This window comes from Lonchura striata, chromosome 7 (assembly GCF_046129695.1).
Source record: "Lonchura striata isolate bLonStr1 chromosome 7, bLonStr1.mat, whole genome shotgun sequence".
NCBI classification, from domain to species: Eukaryota; Metazoa; Chordata; class Aves; order Passeriformes; family Estrildidae; genus Lonchura; species Lonchura striata.
The window spans coordinates 6207604-6227788 of NC_134609.1; the positions used below are offsets into that span (position 1 = coordinate 6207604).

The following is a 20185-nucleotide window of genomic DNA, read 5'->3' on the forward strand; positions in this document are numbered from 1 at the left end:
GGAGGAGATAAGGATCATTCTTTGTTATTAGGTTTCTTGAGCTTTTCAGGATAGAGAAAACAATCTTCTCAGCAAGTCAGCTGAAATTGCTTTGTAGCTTTATTGCAAAAGATAGGTATTGTCTGCTTGTCAGACTGTTGCTTTAAGTGCATTGTGTGTTGGTACCGATGTGTTGGAGGTTTTTAACAATGATAGGTTAGTATTGCTTAGAATACAGGTAAGTGGGAGAAAATTCTTAACAGCAGAATAGATTTGTTAAAAAATGCTACCTTAAAAGGGTTCAATTTGCATAATAATTTGTATGTTAATCAAAAATACTGAAAATTTCAAAGTGCATTTAATATTGGCAAATTTAATTGTTTTAATATTGCTCTGTAAGGTATTAGGATAGATAAAAATACCACAATATTGAACTTCTTTAAAGTGAAAGTCTTTGGGAAGTTTTATTTGACAAGAGAAAAGTTTTAAGACATGACCAGGCATGGTCACTTTGAAATTTTGGAAACAAAAAGCCCTCTACATTTCAGAAGTTCTACTCTTTGATTTACACTAATTACAGATTTATATTCAGCAGTGACAACAGACCAGTGAGCTTGCATTTTGATTTTGATTTTGCTTGCTTGGTTTTAAAATGTTTACTGAATACTGAACTCTGGGCTGAATTCATTATAATCTTCAGTATTAACTTTAGAAATAAACTGCATTTTCACCAATATTTCTAAAATATTGTTGACATTTTCCTAGTGTCTAATTGTAAATGTAACTCATCTTAACAATGCCTTAAATTTTTGCAGAGTAGCTGAAATACATCACAGGCCAAGAAACAAAGACTGGAGATCCTTGCTTGCAAATGCTGGCAATAGAGTGAATTTTACTAGGTTTGATGGATCTCTTCTAGTGTTCCTGTTGTGCACAGACTGAAACATTGAAGTGAGTTGCAGAAGTTTCCAAGATAGCCTGTGGTGCACAGAGAACTAAAAGGTAAAATTGCCCTGGCTTCTGGGTTTTAAGGTACCATCCACATATCATGAGAGTGTGCAGTCCTACCTAAAACCTTTTCCTTGCCACTCACTGGGGGTATTTGTCATGAGAGGATATTCTTCTGCCAAGGGAAAGGAGAAATGTGTGTTAGAAGTGAAGAAAGTCACACAAAACATTTATGTGCAGTTCTCACGTTGGAAGGATTTGGGGATGTGTGTGCTGGTACATCTGGAGTCCAAACCATTAGCTTTTCACTTGAAAGGAAATCCCATTGCTGCTAATAAGCAACTAATCAAAAGCCAAACACTTCCAGAAAAGAAGCATGAAGACAAACCTAGGGTAGTGCTATGTTTAAACACATGCAGTAGCTTTGAATACATCACAGATGAAGCAATAGTGAATGCATCCGTTGCTTCTATGGAAGGAGATTAATAAAACATAAATGTCACTACTCAAGTTTTAGATATTAGGAATCCACCCATAGTTGTCCCAGGTGGGCTTCTCTTCACTACAGAGCCGTGCAGCAATTCAAAGCACACTGTCTCCCCCTTCTCCATTTCTGCTATAGCAAAAGTAGTCATGGTGTTTCCATGTGGGGTTTTCCTCTGACTGCTTGAGAGAGTTCTTTTGTACCCACGGCTGAAGGAGAGTTGTCCCAGTGCTGGTCCTGAGCTGAACTCCACAGAGATGACAAACAGGTAGACACCTCTATGTGGTGCTTTAAAGTGGCCATGTTCAGAGAAATAACTGTTTCCATAATTGAGATATGTTTCATTAAACCTCACAGTTTTCTCTTTATCCTTTCTTTCTGAGAATCCCACATGGAATGCCACCAATGAGTCTGAAAAAGAGGAACAGGATTTTAGCAGTGAGTGAGTGCTCTCCTCTCCCCAAGATCATCAGGATGGGAGATAAGGTGAATCCCTATCAGGCCTGATTTTTATATGCTTCTTTGCAAAGCTAGACACTGGAAATGGTTATGTGCACTGGAGCAGATCAAATGATTCTCTGGAACTCTTGGAAAAGTATAACACTGGGACCACCCAGGGGGAAAAAATAGCTCTCTTGCTGTCCCAAAAATAAATTAGCTAAAAATATGTTCTCTGCTTATTCAGTCTTAACTACAGTTTTGCAGCACAGCTGCCTAAAGGGGCTGATTTTTGTTCTGTTATTAGTCCATAGCAAGGGCTGCAATCATAAAAGCCAAATGTTAAAACTGTGGTGGTTGTAATTACCAGATGCTTATGGTCACATGCTTACAGGGAAAGGGAACTGGCCAGTCCCAGTCAAGTGTAAGCTGAAAACATGTATCTGAAGCTTGGTTGTAAGAGAGGGAGTACGTGCCCTCTGGTCAGTCCTGCCTGTTCCACTTCTGCAAATTACAGCAGTTCATTTAATGCATCTGTCTGTCTCAAGAAGGATTTGGTGCTTCAAGTACACTCCTTCCAGAGCCAAGTAACAAAGTGACAGGGGAAAAAGAAGCATTCCACATCAGCTTACTAAGAGAAGACTGTTACTGCGTTAACATGAGCACCTACAAACAAAATTTGTCTTCAAAACACCTGAAGAACAATTTCCTAGCAGCTATAACAGGTGTAATTTTATTGGCCTTAACCAAAATATAGCAGAATATTAACTTGCTTCTCACTCAGACTGCTTTTTTTTTCTCTACTCAAACTGGTGGAGGGGGAGGATGTAAGTAATGTCAGAATTTCCCTCCAGCAGCCCACAAGATACCTGATAGTTCTTAAAACTAATACTAATATGCTCTGTTTGTGGAACTTGCATCGGGGCCTAGAAAGAAGCTAGACCTGTAAATGAGCAAGTAAAATAAAAGAACACACCTTTTTCCACAAATTCTGTCTGCACTGTATTTCTTCCACTTATTTGTGTATTTTCTCTATGCTTCTCAGACCTTTTCTTGTCTCTCTGCTTGTCTTGACCTTTCTGTTGCCTTCTCCCTTTTTTGTGCAACATTGACTGAATTTTTGTAACATCCACACTTATATTTGAGGCACCTAATTCTTCATTGCTTCCAAATAGTTTTTTGAAAGTCACCAGATGTTCCTCCAGATTCCGCTTGATGGTTGCTAAATCTGCAGAGAGAATTTCTACAGAAACATTGAGTGGCTCAATTGCATTTGCTATTGTATGATTGCAGCAGAGACTTATGTCACCTCTGGATTCATGCCTCTTGATTGCCAGGCTCAGGTGTTTGATATCATTCTTCAGAGTCATGATATCATTATAAGCTGAGCTCTCCAAGGAGTCATCTTTGGCAGCCTCATGGTTAGGTTCCATGTGTTCTATGACACTGCGTTGACTGCTGACTTCATGAAGAGTTGAGGAGGTTTGTGTTTCCTCCTCAGGGTGCTTAGGAGGTTTATGAGCATCATGATTATTCTGATGACTTCTGTCCAAGGGATGAAATCTCTTAAGAGATTCTATAGTCACATTTTGTTCTTGCAGTTTATCTGAGAAGTGTCTGAGAGATTCTTGCAGCTGAAATACTGATGGTATTAGGCTACTAAAATCATCTTCAAAAAAGACATCCAGAAATTCGTGTCTCAGTAAAGCCTCCAGTGCTTCTTCGTGCCGCATTGCATCTTTCAAAAGAGAGCTAAAAGAGCTGTTGAGATACTTGATGTGTCGATGAATTTCTTCATCTTTCTTCTTCAGCAAGCCCATGTCTTCTGAAAAAGCTGTTACCTGTGACTGAAGCTGTCTGTTCTCCTCTTGACGGAGATTAAGAGACAGATGGATGGATGGAATAGCTGAGGAGAGCTCTTCAATTTCACTCTTGAAGAAATCTCTGAAAACTGACTCCATGTGCTTCATATGCTTTGACTGGGTATCTTCAAGGGAATAAGTGCTATTCCTTGGATCTTCCTCCAGTACATCAGTGTCAGTAGATACTCTGTGGCAATTGCATTCCTCCATGTACCGCAGCAGATCTGAATAGTTTTCCTGGAGGTTTGAGAGAGTGTAGTTGAGCTCTGATATTTGCCTTTCCATTGCTGCATTGTTTTCTTCCATAATAACTAATTTCTCAGCTAAAGTTATTGTAAGATCTTCTGGCCTATACTTTGAGATGTTTTTCTTTAACTCCTTAAACCACCTCTCTAAAACAGCAATATTCTGAAAGGCCACATCTGACTCCATGTAAAGTTCTTTAAGCTGCTTGGCATGCCCTGACAGTATTTCATTCATATGTTTGATGGTTAATTGGCTGTTTTCATCTTTGGGACCATGATGTAAAGAGAGTTCAGTTAAATTTTTTTTCAAAGCTTCCAATTTAATTTCAAGAAGGTTTTGCTCTTGTTTCATGTTTGCTATGCTGTTGTTCAAAGCTAAGAAATGGGACTGCTGTATCTTATGAAGCTGCTTGAGTCTTGTGTCAGTATCTGCCTTGATCATGCTGAGATTATAGTGAATATTAGCCTGCTGCATGTGCACTTTGTTCTCTATATCTCTTTTTGCCTGATCAACTTTCACTATGTTTTCTTGGACTTTTGATTCAAATTTAGTTCCTAGTTCCTGGAATTCCTTCTTGGGCACAGTGCTTTCTTGGAATCTTTCTATGGTTTTCTTGTTGGCTTCCACATCATGGGACAGGTTTCTTACTATGTTGGAGAGGTTCTGTAAGCTTTTGTTGAAGCTTGCCCACATTGGGTTAAAATGTTTCCTTAGAAAATTCTCCACATGAGGAAACAAAACTTGCTGCAGAAGCCTTTCCTGACGATCTGTTAATACAGTTGAAAAAAAAAATTAATTTAAGTTCTGCTTTTGGAATACAATCTAGGCAGGTTAACTCAAGTGTTATTTTTTTTATAGTAGTTGCAGTCTTACTCCCCAGAATCTGACCTCATGATAAATTTCAACAATTGCAAAAATAGCCTATTGTTAAATCAAGGTTACTATGAAGCAGTTTATCTGAGAAGTGTCTGAGGTGTCTAAGAGTGAACAGAAAATAACTTGGATATGTATTGACTTCCCCATTTATGTCTTAAAAATGATGCTTTTGAAACCCCTGGTTGGGATGGTGGTTTTTCCAGTGGCCATAACTGTCCATTTTCTTAACAGTTCTTAGCTGGTGGGCTCTTCCTTTTTTGATTGTGTCATAATGTTATTTTTCTCATGCTTTCAACTCCACAAGGTTATACAGCATCTTAACAGCTGAATATTCCAGGTAAGGAGTAAATAACTTGAAAAATCTGTGAGGTATGTGAACTGTATGAGAATTATATTAAGGCTCAGTTTCTGACTTTAAAGTTCAAACTCAAGTGCCTTGAAGTTCACAAAGTACTATAATCTCATTATATATTATATGATATTATAGTATCATTAGCAAATGTTTCTGTAAGCCAGTGGCTCACTATGGTAGGTTAAATTCAGCAGCTCTTTTTTTTCTCATTCCTGTATATGGCAGAAATGATGTTCCAGAGATGGGTCAAATGTTACATTTTATCATGTAACACCAGTGTGATATTCCACACATCAGAGTATGTAGCATGAGTATGGAAATAGAACAGATCTAAACTCTGCATCCCCACAGAAGAGAAAAAGCCATAGAAGCAAAATAGTAAGGTTAACAAATTTTAAATATAAGCAACCTCTATATTCTGTGATTAAGGCGTATTCTGAACAGTGCCTTTCCTCTCATTTCTATTTTGAGTTACTCTTTGGTTCATTCATTTGCATTGGAATTGCACCCATTTTTTTCTCTTGTAGAAGCAACCAGCAGACCAAGGAATATCAGTGTGTTTTTGATTTCACATTTTCTTTCTGATTTGTGTGTCTTCACAGGGCCTGTCATGGGCTGATAATTCTGCATCAGACCTCTCACCTGAATTGCTCTCGTTCACTTCTAACACCATGCTTGTACCGTTGTTTTCAAATAGTCTCTGTAAGTCACCTAAGGTGCTGGCTGCTTGATGAATATCACTTTGAAGATCATCCAGTAATGCCTCATGATTTTGAATGACTTCGAACATTTCTCTTGAATCCACTGATGTTGACACTAGTCACAAGATTAGAAAAACAAAGTCATGCAACAGGGTGCAGCGACCAGGTGACAGGTATTCATGCAAGACCTCTGAGAACACCTGTCTGGTTTTCATTCTGAAAATTTTGCACTGACATTTAGGGAGTCTGTTGATTTCTGGCACTTTAAATTGCAGTTTATCTGCAAGGATTTTTTCCAACAGCGATTCAAATATATTCAAATATTTGCAGAGAACTTCAGCTACAACCGCCATGATGGCAATAAAATGCTCTTTATTAGAAATCTGGCCATGCCATAAAAATGTTTTGGAATGCTAACTCTTTTCAAGCCATTGACTGAAAGGGTGGCAAGGTTTAACAGCCTAGAATAAAAGGAGGGGATGAAGGAGCAATTGAGACATTCCACTGAGGAATCAGGAGCACAGTGTGTGTCAGAGCTGACTCATAGAGGGGCCCTTTAACTGATGTTTTTCTAAATTAATACTTGCGAATTTCAGGTGTAGATTTCAAAGTGTGCAATACTTCCCTGAAGCTAATTCCTGAAAGGCATTTAATAGCACTGCAAGCCACACCACTTCCCAGGTGGTAAGGGAGGGTCCTTCGTGGTACTTACACTGGTAGGGTGGAGTGCCCGAGATACAAGTCTACAGTTTTGTAATTGTAGTCTCAGAGCTTCTGGGGGGCCGTTCTAAAATAGCATTTTCAGTGGATTGTTATTCTGGTAGATTTTTGTGAGCATGGTGTGCTGTCCTGTGAACCCACTTTGCAGAGCAGAGGGTTAACATCCATGCCACTGAAAGGGGTAAGGCTGTGCACCAGCTGGCATCCACTGTTGATCAGACAGCTTTGAAATTTTGGGGTGCTTTGTTGTGAACATTCACAGGGTGTTCTAGCAAAAGCCCTCATTTATGTCAATAAATGTATTCTTTCAAAGCTTTCCCAAGGAATGCTTTCACTAGAGAGTTTGTCCATAGCGTATCACTTTAAAATTACAGTTTCTAATCTTTTTTTCTATTTTTTTTTTTTCTCCTGGTCAGTGACTGAGAGGTAAAAGGATGACAAAATAACTTCGAGCACATACTGTGGTTTGAGAACTCTTCTTCTTGTCCTTCAGTTTCAGTTCCTGGCACCAGAATGAAATTAGGATCTGTAATTGAGATATGATACAGCTGTGAGAATGTTTTAAATGCAGAAACTACTGCAGTTTAGCAAGACCACACAGGAATTTCACGTGTTGTGTAAATGGTGTGGAGACAGGCTTCCTGGGGAAAGAACACCTTCTCTGGAGAACTTACTTTCCCTGCACTGGAAAACAACCTTGTATACATGGCAGTGCTATGCAGTATAGTGTGTGAATTTTTAACTCATGCCAAGATTTGCTCATTAAGAAATTAGTCTATTGCAAATAAATGGGGCCTTTTTATTTTCTGGGGGTCCCATCTAGAGATCTGCAAATTCCTCTTCCTTGTTCCACAGTTACCTGAACATTCTGGTGGCAGCAGCAGTAAATGATGCTGTACAAATGAGAAGATACTGATGGAGGAGCTGGTTTTGGTCAATGAGTGTAACAATAGAGACTAAAATAGTTGCACTGCATTTGGTGATATCTTTCCAATAATAATCATAATCTTTCCATAATATTTTATGAGTGAAATTCACCAAGAGATCAACTTAAAAATGAAAGCTATCTAGGAAGAAAAGTTAAACCTACAGAGATTTTTATCCGTGAAGTCTGTAGGTGAGTTAGATGTAGAGTGTGGAAAAATTTTCAGACTTATGTTTGCCTTTATTGTTAGGGTTGACTTAATTGCTAGAGTGAATTACCTTTTAGCCATTTAAATTCCCTTAATGCCATTTAAATTCTTAAATCTGTTTAAATTCTGCTTTTTGAGTATTATTTGCTAAATCTTGCCAATGCCATTTTTAAACCACCATTCAATTTTTAAACTATACTGTCTCCTCTCTCTCTCTTTATTAGCAGCTGCACAGGTCATAGAATCATAGAATGGTTGGAGTTGGAAGGGGCCTTAAAAACCAACTTAAAAACCATGGCAGGGAACCTCCCACTAGACCAGGCTGCTCAGAGACCCATCCAACCTGGCCTTGAGCACTTCCAAATATGGGCCACCCACAGCTTCTCTGGAGACCTGTTCCAGTGCCTCGCCACCCTCACAGCAAAGTATTTCTTCCTAATACTAAACCTGCCCTATTTCAGCTTGAAGCCATTTTCCCTGGTCTTACCACTACATGTCCTTGTGAAAAGTCCCTCTCCATCTCTCATGTGGCCCCATTAGGTACTGGAGGGTGCTCTGAGGTCTCGTTGGAGCCTTGTCTTCCCCAGGCTGAGCAGCCCCAGCTCACTCAGGCTGCATCCATAGCAGAGGTGCTCCTGGACTCACTCCAGCAGGCCCATGTCCTTAAGGTGGGGACCCCAGAGCTGAGTGCAGGACTCCAGGTGGAGTCTCAGGAGGACATGGTAGAGGGAAAAAATCCCCTCCCTCAACGTGCTGCCCCCACTGCTTTATTCTCCAGTGCAATGGGTTACAGTAGTTCACTCTGAAGGCTGTTCCTGGAGCTTTCCTGGAGGTTACAGTCTGGGCACTGTTCCTGCCTGTCCTGTAGAGCTGCTCCCTGCTCAAGGAGCCAGTGCCTTTGCAGCCAGGGTAAGCAGAGAGGAGGAGCAATGCAAACTGCAGAGTGAAGGCTGCCCTCTTCTCTGAACTTGGACACTTTGTGATTTCTAAGCCAGATAATTGCTTTCACATTTCACATACTAGTGTTGCTTTCTGATGTCACCGGTTTCTACCTGGAATTAGGCATTCTAGATGGACTTGCCTAAGATGGACATCTGACAAGCTTTCCAGCAAATTAATGCCTTTCTCCATGTGTAATGATTACGAAAGTGCTATTAACAGAAGAATAAGTAGCTAATGCTATTTAACTATTAATTGCAGCTAATTATGACTCCTCTTGTCTCAAAGTATCTGTCATTTGGGACATAGCAGACTGAACAAAACAAGGCATCAATTCTAAAAAAAAAAAAAAGGAGAAAAATTAGGCAAATCCATTTCTTGCCATTGTGCCTGGCATTTAGTCATTCATTGCTATACTTGTTCTCCAGCTTTGCTTACCACTCTGTTCACAGTCCTTGCCAGTAAATCCAGGGCAGCATTTCCACTGCAGAGACTTCAAAGTCTTCTGTTTCACTTGGTAGACTGGCTTCAGAGCTGTCCTGTACCTGGGGAGGAAGGGTCTGGGCATTAGATTTATTGTAATAGAGTCCTTTGCAAGGACTCTAAAAGTTTGGACTGATCCTGAATGCTGTAGTATTCTGATGGGGTGTAGAGTGCTTTATTATTAAACACATTATTCCAAAATGTCATGGCTACCAAAGAAGATAAAAATTTGTTTTAAACACCCCTAGAAATAATGATGAGTCTTCAGTACTATTGAAAACATATTTTAGATATTTCAGAGAAAATTCTGTTTTCTTCACTGGTTTTATTTAGGACACTTACATGATCTTCTGGCAGTCTGGGGCTCCATTTGGGCAGGGCTGTTGGGAGTTGACAATGTACTTCTCCTTCATGCAGGCTTCTATGTATGTGACTAGCCGGGACTGCGTGAAGGAACACCAGTTCCTAATGGAAGAAAAACGTGGGAAAAGAGTTTGAAAGTAGGTCTCTAAGTCTCTGGCTGTAGCAGTGCCAAGAAAAAGTGAAATGCAGAAAGGCCTTTATTTTTACTTTTGTATTTTTTCCCAGCTGTATGATGAGGAAAGTGGAAAATGCTTTATACCTTCTCCCTCCACTCCCAATTCATTTGTTTTCATTTGAGATGTTTATCTGAGTTTGTTACAAAAGGGCTGATTGTCTGAACTTTGATGTGTTAGTTCCATTTCCAGTCCTTTCATTTTGCAGGAGAAATTTCCAACCTATGATAACCTGTGGGTTAATGTCACTTTAAATGTCAAATTGCCTTTCTAGGCATGTTGCCATTTCAGATGCCTAATGACTGACTCATCAGGTTGAGGCAGACTGCTTCTGAAAACTTAGTCCAACATTAACTCCATTAATATCTTCCTAAGTATTACTTCTTCAAGATAATATAGTAGATGATGGGATTTTATGAAATGGGCTAGCTTCAAAACAATTTCTCCCATCACCTGCAGGAAAATAATTTTAGGGGGGAAAAGGGTTGTTTTAGTTTTATGCTTCTAGCAAGGACAAGTGAGTTTTAATAGTCTGATTAATTTTCCAAGACAGAATTACATAGGCAGCTATTAATCCCAGAGTGTAGTTGAGCCTCTTCCTTTAAAGTCAAGACTTGGCACACAGTGTTAGCTGAAGTTTGATTATTAAATCCAAGACCAGAAGGGGCAGGAAGTGACGAGTATTAACTATAATGGAAACAGCTGAACTTTAGGCAGTGTATTTTTAAATGGGAATACAGGAACCAAATCTCCAACTATCAGCATATATGGAAAAAGTTTGCCCCTCTCAGGGAGTTGGTGAAACAATGGGGAACCGAGTCCTGCACAAAAGCAGAAGCTGGCACTGCAGCAGCCAGGAGAAGGGGAGGAAGCTGCAAGGAAGCTGAAAACATCGGGATGGAAGAGCAGACAGCCTGGGCTAGATGGGAACAGTTCACCAGGCTTGCTGGGCTGTAGCCTGTTTTGCTTCCTTGTTTCTTAAGGAAAATGTGATTGAGATTTCAGCAAGCACTCATGCAAGCAAAAATTTCATCGAGTAGAAGCAAGGGCAGGAATCTGGCAAAGGCTGCAGTGCTGGGAAAGCAGGTCAGGGAAGGAGGCTGTTGCCTTTGTTGTGATTTCCAGCCAAAACAACTTGCTTGAGTTGTAGCTTTGAGGCCTTTACAAGTGGCTGGAGGAAATTTTGGGCCTATGATCAGTGTGAGTCGTGGTTCTTACAGGACTGAACTAGAAGACAAATCCACAACTTTTTATTGAATCATTACTCTTCCAGAGTCAAATACTGCTTGTGTCAGAGTATAAAACCACTCAGTAAAATCCAGCAGACCTGCACACGTACTCTGGTGACATCTGCCCCCAAGGTAAGCCTAAGTTTACCAGGTTTACTGTTGCCAGGCTTTAACAGCTGTGGCACTTTTCTGGAATTTGGTGTCAGTTAAATAACTCTAAAACAGGGACCTGGTTTGTGCTTGGTTTTGGGCTGTCCTCTCTCATGTGTTTGGCAAGGCATAGCTGGGAGAGGCTTTCCCCCCTCAAATCCTCTCTACTGTTCCTGGGGAAATGAAGTGCCCAGGCACTGTTGCTGTAGCTCGCTGGTATCGTTGCTAGGTGCAGGATCCCTGCCCCTGCCAGCGGGATGTCTGCCAGATCCAGGCAGGAGTCTGCATTCAATGTGGAAACCTCCTTTTAAAACAGGATTCTTTGGCTTCAGGCTTTTGTTCTTTCCTAATGAAAACAATCCACACCCAGTGAATCATCATCTGGGCTGATTTTTTCTTCCCACTATGTGCAAGTCCTTCCTAAGAAATCCTTGGAGTCATGTCAGCCACATAAAGCAGAGCCAAATGTGCACATGCATCAACCTGTATGAGCAAGAATGAGGCACTGTGGGACTGTGAGTGTTTTTGCTATATTGCACAGGTGGATGTGCATAAACAGAACAGAAAACACAAGGATTCCTTTTCAAAACATGTTGAAGTGTTGGATGTACCTGGTGAGCTTCCCAGTTGTAGAAAAGGGGTTATGTTGTATCAGAAATTGAATCCATGGTTGATGCCAGCTTGATGCCTGCTTTGGACAGTTACTAGTATTCTGCAGAATGAATAGGATGAGGGTGGGGGTAAAGGGGGAATATGATGGACTCTCAATCAAAACCTCCTTTAAGGCTTGTCACAGTTCTTTATGTCCAGTTTTCTTTACTATCTATTTACTAGTTCTCTCTCACTTGATCTTAAAGGTCTAATTTGTGGAACTGAAGGGCTATGTAATACCATGTTGTGGTTTTAATCACAAAAACTTTCAGAGGTTTTGAGTTCCATAAAAATTATCAGAGTAAACTCTGATTCTTTCCTCAAGTCGATAAGGCCTGTAATGAGCTGCCAAATAGATACATGTGCCAAAGATGAAACTTCTATTGCAGGATTTTTTGCACAACTTGTCAAATGCTTCCTTTAGGGAAACTTTGCTATCTGTAACTAAAAATACTCCTTAACAGGATTAACCTTGAGGGAAAATACGTCATTCTTTAATGTTAAGTGCATCAATGTAAAAGACTGAGAAGGGCTTGATCTAAAGTTCAGTGAGCCATGCAGGACTTCTCAAGCTGTGAAATTTCAAAGGGCTGCTCCTTCACAAATAGCACTTTCTTTCTTCCTTGAGCTGGTTTCTGGAACAGCAGCTTTGTGTTCTGCTACTGCATTTATTCTCCTGTTTGTAACTATGTCGCTTCATTCACTGAATATGTAACCAACTTAGCATCCTTTGCTTTTATTCTCTTTAATACAGTTTCCTTTGGTGCAAACTTCTGCTGCCAGGAAGAGAGAGGGACAGACAGAAGCTGCTCATGTGAGGAGAGCAGAAAAACCTTCCCTGTAATCTGGTGAACAGTAACATTTATCACAATGCTGAAAGTTAGAGCAGCTCTTGAGGGAACCCTAGCAAATTCAGGGCTGCAAATGTTTCATTTGTTCAGTGGCTTTTCCTGGTTCACGTTGCAAATAAATGAATCCCTGTTTTTTTTAAACCAGGAAGAAGTGTTTTAATAGCTTTCTTTGCTAGCTTGTGGTATTGTTTGTTAGGGTTTTTTCCCCCTAGACTGCATTCTAATTCTGAATTAATCTTATTAAATAGTCTCCACATGCATCTATTCACTTCTGTCTAATTCTGAGGCAGAATAAGCAACTGTATTCTTATGTCTGAGGTTAAATATATCTGATGACAAAGCGTTCTGTATTTAAATAAGATTCAGCAAATATAGGTTAGCTCAAGCTCTTTTTATTTGAATCTTTCAGGTGTTTGGAAACTGATACGAAGATTATTTTTTTCCTACATTGGATCTAATTCTGCTTTTACTGAAACATAGCAAAATGGAGGCAGTTCTTTCTCTGATTCTAGGATTTCACTGGGCCACCTTATATCATAGGAAACAAAATAAAACCCACAGAACCAGGAGAAAAGGTTAGATGGCTGCTCTGCAGTAATTGCTCTGCTCAGATGAATATGGGCTAGTGTCTTTCCTTCATACAGACAATTACAGTGTGTCAGTGAGTGTGAGTGATGCTCCCCAGCTCAGCAAGGGGCTGACACACTTTAGTTCTCTTTGCTACATGTTCTCCTGATTGGCACTGCAGTGCATAATTTTAGATGTTTCCTAGGTCAGTGGAATTTTTGCCTGAACAAAAGCTTCAGGAATTCGGGATGTTGGGATGTTTTTCCTAAGTTTTGTTATTCCTTTGGCTGTACTGGTCCAACTGTTGTCCTTCACCATCAGTTTCCTCAGGTTTCTATTCTCAAGGAAAACTCCTGCCTAGCCTGCCTATGTCTACTACTCACAGTGTGCAAAACTTTTCAAGACCATAACATTTCCCTATACAGCACAAAAGGCAACAGATAAGCAGTAATTCCTGCTTAGTGTGCTATAGGAAGGTAGTAGAAGACTGTTATTTCAGTTTAAATAAGTGCTTTTCCACTGACTTGTACAGAATGACTTCTGATTTATATCAGTTGAAGAAGAATATAAGACAGAGGCTTTAGCTGTTGTTGGTTTTCTCCTCAGTGCAGTATCTCACTGACAAGAAAAAGCAGCCTCAATAAAACAGAAAACAAGTACCACATTTAAATTAATCTAAACTAAATCTCTGTGTGTCATTATTGACACAGATGTATCTTTTTTTATTTTATGGAATACAGAAAGTGTTCAGCTGTTAGGGAAGGCACTGGCTCTCTAAAGCAGCATGGTGTGCTATTGGGTTTTTAATTAGCAGACATGTGATGCCTGGTGGTCTGTCAGTGAATTCTCCAGCTCTTCCCAGGCAGCCAGCAACGTGTATTAGAATCAGACAGCAGAAACTCTCATATTTCTCCTTCTTTCCCTCAGGAAAACTCCCAAAAGGAGTAGAACACCCTCTCAGGCAGGGTCTGGCATCTTCCTGTATCTCATCCCATGAAACACCCTGGTTTTCACTGGGCTGACATTGATTTGTAGTTCACCCTAACAAACTGGAATGAAAAGAGTGGCAATGGTAGTTCCAAACATGTAGTTTCCATGCAGTGCTGGAAATCTTCCAGGATCTTGAGTAACCCATGTTGAATGCAGTGTGTATTCCAACAGTTAAACTGTTATCTGTTGGGGTAGTCCTGTCCTGCAGGACACCCTAAAACCATAGTGCAGTGAAGACTTTCAGAGTAAATGCAGTCCTGAACAGGGAGCAAGAGTTCAAGGAACAACAGACTTGGCTGGGAGCTGATCTTGAACCAAATCCAACTGCTGTACAAACTATTTTAGAGAAGTAAATGCAAGAGGATTTTCCTCTTCAAGAGCATCCACAGCCATTACCTCATTTCTATTATCCCCCCTCAGTGGAAGCTTTACAGCCCATTGAGAGGGCAGCTTACACTTGGATTTTATCCTTTGATTCCTACAGTCTTAAGTTCACTTCTAGTACAGCCTGATCACTCCTTTGTCAGACCTCCTCTGGAAGTAGGAATTGCAGCCACAATACACCCTTTGGCACACCTGTGCTGATGCCAGGGAGTCTAAACTGCTTGGGAAGACAAGTTTCCCACTGGCACACACTCAGGGTGCAGGCAGCATGTGACAAGGTTTGCCCTGACCAAGTTTGGGGCATGAGGGGAGATATGTTCAGGGCTGCCCACTGATCACTTGTTCAAGGGGCTCTGACCTGCACAAGCAGGAAGGTGTTGGGTCCAGGTGGTGGTAGTGCTGACAGTGATTCTGTGGCTATGCTGAAACAGGAGCTCCCTTGCTATATGCTGAAGAAATTCATAGCTGCAGCGTGCAGTAATGAGCTGTGAAACAAATCAATCCCGTGGGCACAGAGGGTTCAATAACTCCTGCACAGTGTAGAATGGAGCTGTGTCATTTGTATCAAGCAGGCTAATGGGGAGCTATTCCACCTGCAGCTGAGCCATTCAATGATAGCCAAATATTGGAGAATTTCCTGAAGTCCTGAAAGGAGCCAAGTGCCTTTGATAGGAAACCATCGCTTCTGTTGATGCACTTGGCACTGCCAAAGCTATTGTTGAGCACTCAATGGCTGTTCCACTGCTTTGCAGGATGTCAAGGGGTGAAGGTCACTTTTAGCTGCACTACATCCAAACTTTTATTTTAAGCTTATGTTCTGTGCCCCTTTGATGGAAAATTTCAGTATCCCATAAGTTTCCTACAAAAGCCCCTGTGTTGTTTTGAAGAAATAGATGAGTCGATGTGAAACTGGTCTTAATTGAATTAATGGATTCTTCCTATAAAAGCAGACAAAAAGTAATAAGCTATTAAGATTGAACATTGACTTTCCTTAGAATAATTGATTTGGGTTTTCTCTGCTTGTGTACACTTGGGAGGATAGTTACAAGTTTTGGCACAGTGGGTAGTCATGAGAACAGGCCTGATTCTTTGTGGTTCCTTGATGTGGAGTGAGAGGAAGAGGTGCCTGTTTCAGAGAGATAACAACACCCCTGGCTGACATTAGGAAATCTTCAGAGAACTGTGTGTCCAAAACTCAAAATATATTAGTGAAATTAAGGATTTACTTAAGCTGAAGATTTCTGCTTTTCCTATTTAATATGTCGGGTGGTAGAGTTCGGGGACTTTTTAATTTTGTTTATCCATTTATTGTAGGTATGTTGTAAAAAAAAAATCCCAGGAGATGACACTGTGTGTTTATGGATTAAGAAGAAAGAAGGAAAAATGAACATGTCCAGCTGCAGGGCAAAACCAGAACAGGGGCCACTTGGGAATGATTACACTTCTGGAAACAGAAGTTCTGTGAGACTTTGGCTAGCTGGGGAAGCCAGCTGTAGTTGCTGTGCTCCTTCCCATTCCAGCATCACTGGCCATTTCTCCCTTGCAGAGTGAGCCATCCACCTGGGAACTGGCTCTGTCAGTGCTGCTACTGAGGGGAAGGTTAAAAATAACCTCTGCTTTTTCCTAAGATTATTTTTAGCCTGGAATGCTTAAGTGATCTGGTTTACAGTGTTGCTTGACAGACAGGTCAGGCTAACAGAGGGTGCAGGCAGCTCAGAGCTGCATGTGCCTTTTACGTGCTTCTTTTGTCTCAGTTTCTTTAATGAAATACAGCAATAAGTGCATGAAATCTGAGTTGTGAGCCTTACTGTTCCTGATGTACAGGTCTCTTAATTTCCTTTTTTAGTTCTGCTGAAAGTTTTGAGTACATGTGAATCCATTTACCTCAGCAGTAGAATAAAATAGCTGAAGTCAAACCACAGAGATGCTGGGGAGAAAACCAATATAAAAGTTGATTTCCTTTGGAAAGTTGGCTTCTCCTGATAGTTTTGATTTTGTGCACAAGCAGACACTTGTCCAATTGAACATGCAGAACTTCTCCTATTGGTTCAGATACAAGCAACAGCCGAGATACTATACTGTTACCTAGTTCTTCCTCTAAAGGACAATGACTTCTTACTGATTTATGTTTTAAAACTCTTACATGAGAAATCTTATTATTCTTAGAGCAATTAGCAAACTAACATATCCAAGTATTTGACTGGGATCTAATGAGTCATTTCATCTCACATGTTGAAACAGAGGATTCTGATTAATACCTTGCAGTACTTAGTCATGATGGTCTCGATTATTCAAATAACTGCAATATGAAAAATTATGCTCTACATTTTTAAAAAATATAAGAATATTTTGTCACTACCAAAGGGAAAATAAGAAGTGGCTGAACTAAACACATACTGCTTTTATTTTTTTTAACTAATGGGAGTCCAAACATTGTCACAAAGACCAAGTTACCATAGACTTGGTTTCCTAGTTCTGCAAAAAAAGTATTTTCTTATTTCAAAAGCAAACTAGATGTGAGACATCATTTTGGTAGAAAACTATTCTCCACCATCATGGACTTTATTTGGCATGTCTGTCATACCTTTTTATGGCATGTCTTTCTTTCCCTTTATCTCTCAGTTAGTATTTAACTCCTGATGTTTTTCTTCTTGTTCTCATCCTGAGATATATAAACCCATTTCTTGATATTTTTTTTCCAGGGAATGTGTCACACTTGTAGGAAGGAAATACCAGATTCATGACAACATCTTGTCTGTGCCTAGCAGGGTACTGCAGCCACAGCAGCTAACAGGCATGCAAGGACTTCATGCTCTGAAGGTGTGTTGTTTCAACCATTTTAGAATTTGGAGTGTGGCTACAAGAATAATTCTGACATCCCTTCTTATTCATACTCTCTCCCTTTACTTTTAGATACAATTCCTCTCAGAGGCTCGAATTTCTTTCATAAAACCTAGCAGCTGCCTGGCCTTTTGTGTGCTGTGTGACAGCTCTACAAAACAGCAAATACCTTAAAGCTACTGCCAGGCTAGATTTGGATTGTCTGTAGTCATCCACATAGCTTTATAATTGGGAAGAATGTTATGATTTGACTCATTATGCAACTATCTTCATAAAAGAAGGAAGTATTTCTCTCCTTGGGAGGAAATTAGGATGAGTCATAGCTGGTATTGAGCTGAATTAGACAAGCTGGTGCTGAACAGAGCTACAGAGCCAAGGAAGGAATCCTGATTAGGACAGTATATTACAGCATCATGCTGACCTTTTTACAGCACTGAATTTTCATAGTACTGGGAGTTTTCAGAACATTTTCAGCATTTCAACCAGCAGTCAAATGATTACCACCTTGAAGAATAACTTGGACTCCCAGAGTACCCCCTGGGCCTTGTTTCCTTCCTTTGACCATGTCTGAACTGCATTAACCAGGAGTTGGTTAATTAACAGAGCATGTCATTATCAAACCCTACCTATCAGGAAGCCTTGCAGGCTTTAGGGAAGTGCCTTGGGGCTCCTAGGGGGAGGTACAGATTTTTGGGAAGGTGTAGTATGAAGGACAGTAAGATTTTCATACACTCACCATGCTACATGCAGAAGGGAGGCCTTAATTTTACATGTAGATCAGATCAGAAACAAGATTGCATTCTTCAGTTTGCATGAAAGGGAAGCATGACATGAGCAAGGTTTTATAGTCTCTTTCCATCTCACTTTTTTCCTTTCCTCAAGAGCATTTAAAGGGAAAAATACCAGGGCATCCTAAAGCACTGAGCTGTGAACAGCACTCAGAGTGCTGCTGTTTCAGCTCTCCTGAACAGGGTTTTCCTGTACCCATCCATCAAGGCCATAAAAGATTCATTCACTGTCCTGCTTGGTTTTCATCTATTTTAAACATTTAGAGACCTACTTACATGCCCTGTAAAACTTACACAAATCATAGGGTATTTCTAGTGAAGTACATGCCTTTTGCTCTCAGAATGACTACTCTTCTGCTACAGATTACCATGAAAAGCATTTTGCTGGCATGAAAACCTTTGGAAGGGGGTGGGGATGTGAAATTTGTAGTAATTTTAATTCTTATTCATTATTCTTTACTTTGTTATATTTACTCCTCACTATTTTTATTTTGCTAACATCCTGCCATTACCTTTCCCTCTCCATTTCCAAGGCCCAAGTCTGCAGGCAGGCACAGTCTGCTGATGGACAAAGTTTGCTATGCTCAGCAGAAATAATCAGCATTAGTTCATGATAAGAAACAGTCAGTAAATTAACTTCCTCTAATTCTGCTTTGCCAGAGGTAGTGTTTTGGTTTATGGCAGAACTGGGAAGCTTCCCCTCTGCCAGATGTGTGCACACCCCTAACCCCATTCTGCTGCTTAGATTAAGCAAAGAGCTGGTCCCATCTGTGGTTTCATCCTCCACAGGTGATTCAGCTTTCTGTTTGTGTAGTTAAAGCATTTAAACCACTCTTGTTTGGATATAGATTGGCCCCTGAAATCTAATGTATTTTAATGAGAAACTTCAAATGAAAACAGTCCTGTATCAACAGAATATAAAGTATCAGAGAGGATTGCACTCATACGTAAGACAGACATGCTGGGGTACTTACCCATTTCGGGGTTGTGGGCTTGCAGCTTCCAAATCCCCCCTCTCTTCCTGATGTGAGGAGATCACACTTGAAGGGTAATCTTGAGTATCCTCCCTGAGCCCTTCTGCCTCCCAGTAACCTTCTTGGCGTGGCAGAGGAGCTCTCTGGGGGTGTGCAGAGGTCTCATGAACTGGTGGCTTTAAGCTGTGCACAGAACCATCACGATATCCATGATGGTCTGCGTGTTCCACCAGCTTTGCCAGTCCTACTGTACTACAGACCAGCAAAAGCTTCACGAGCATCCTGGGCTTCTTCCCCCCCCAGTTACACCTGCCTCTTGTTCTTTTCTCTGAAGCTCAGCCTGAATTACTTCAGAAATTCCCTGGCAATATTCTTTAACTGCAAAGTTGGAAGAAGGAAGGAAAAAAAAAATTTGTTAACAAAGAGCGGAAAGAGCTTTCGGCCCTCCCAGCTACTGTGGAAACGTCCGTGGCTGTTGAACAATGTGAGCCTGGTTCCTGTGTGGGGCTCAGACGTCTCTGACAGGGGGGAAAATGAGGTGGTAGGAATATAGCTTTTCAAGGAACTTCTGAGATGGACTGCCTTCTAAACTTATCTGTGAACAGGAACTCAGCTTTTATCAACTGCCTTCTCTGTCAGGCACAGGAAAAGGATGTTAGCTTAAAGGAAAGGAAGAGAAAAGAAAGGAAAGAAAATGCTGAGTGCTCTAACAGACTCTCATTACTGCCAGAAAATGTCACAGACCTGCCTGGTCCAGTGCTGCACATGGAAGTTTTCCCTACAGTTTAAAGGCTGAAATACCTTGGCTTTAGCAGCAGAGTATTTGTGGTATGTAGAACAAATTGCAGGCATTGAGGGATTCAGGGCAAATAAAAAAGTAAAAAAGAGCCTACAAACATCCATTCTTCTGCGACCTTTGCAAAATAGCTCTGTGAATCATAGTCTGTTCCCATCAAAATGGAAGATTTTCATCAAGTTGTCCTTCAGAGAGGCCAGGATAATTGACCATTTTTAAGAATTTCTGTTTGGGTTGTCATGTCTGGTGTCAGGCCTAATTTTTTTT

General features: G+C 40.6%; 1 protein-coding gene across 1 annotated transcript; it reads right to left on the reverse strand.

The window, feature by feature from the left end:
* Positions 1–76: 76 nt before the first annotated feature.
* MMRN2 (multimerin 2) lies at positions 77–19518 on the reverse strand. Its single transcript, XM_021536182.3, has 7 exons — positions 19123–19518; positions 9504–9626; positions 9117–9223; positions 7067–7132; positions 5828–6001; positions 2826–4724; positions 77–1822 (listed from the first exon to the last, which is right to left on the reverse strand). The coding sequence occupies exons 1-7, from the start codon at positions 19401–19403 to the stop codon at positions 1434–1436; spliced, it is 3039 nt and encodes a 1012-aa protein (XP_021391857.2). The 5' UTR covers positions 19404–19518; the 3' UTR covers positions 77–1433.
* Between the last annotated feature and the right edge of the window lie 667 nt (positions 19519–20185).

Bases quoted from the DNA above. Each gene is read 5' to 3' on its own strand.
- MMRN2 (XM_021536182.3), bottom strand. From the start codon at position 19,403: ATGCTCGTGAAGCTTTTGCTGGTCTGTAGTACAGTAGGACTGGCAAAG. The intron at 9,627-19,122 runs GTAAGTACCCCA...TTCTTCCATTAG, and splicing joins AGCCCACAACCCCGAAATGG to GAACTGGTGTTCCTTCACGC. The intron at 9,224-9,503 runs GTAAGTGTCCTA...CTTCCTCCCCAG, and splicing joins CCAGACTGCCAGAAGATCAT to GTACAGGACAGCTCTGAAGC.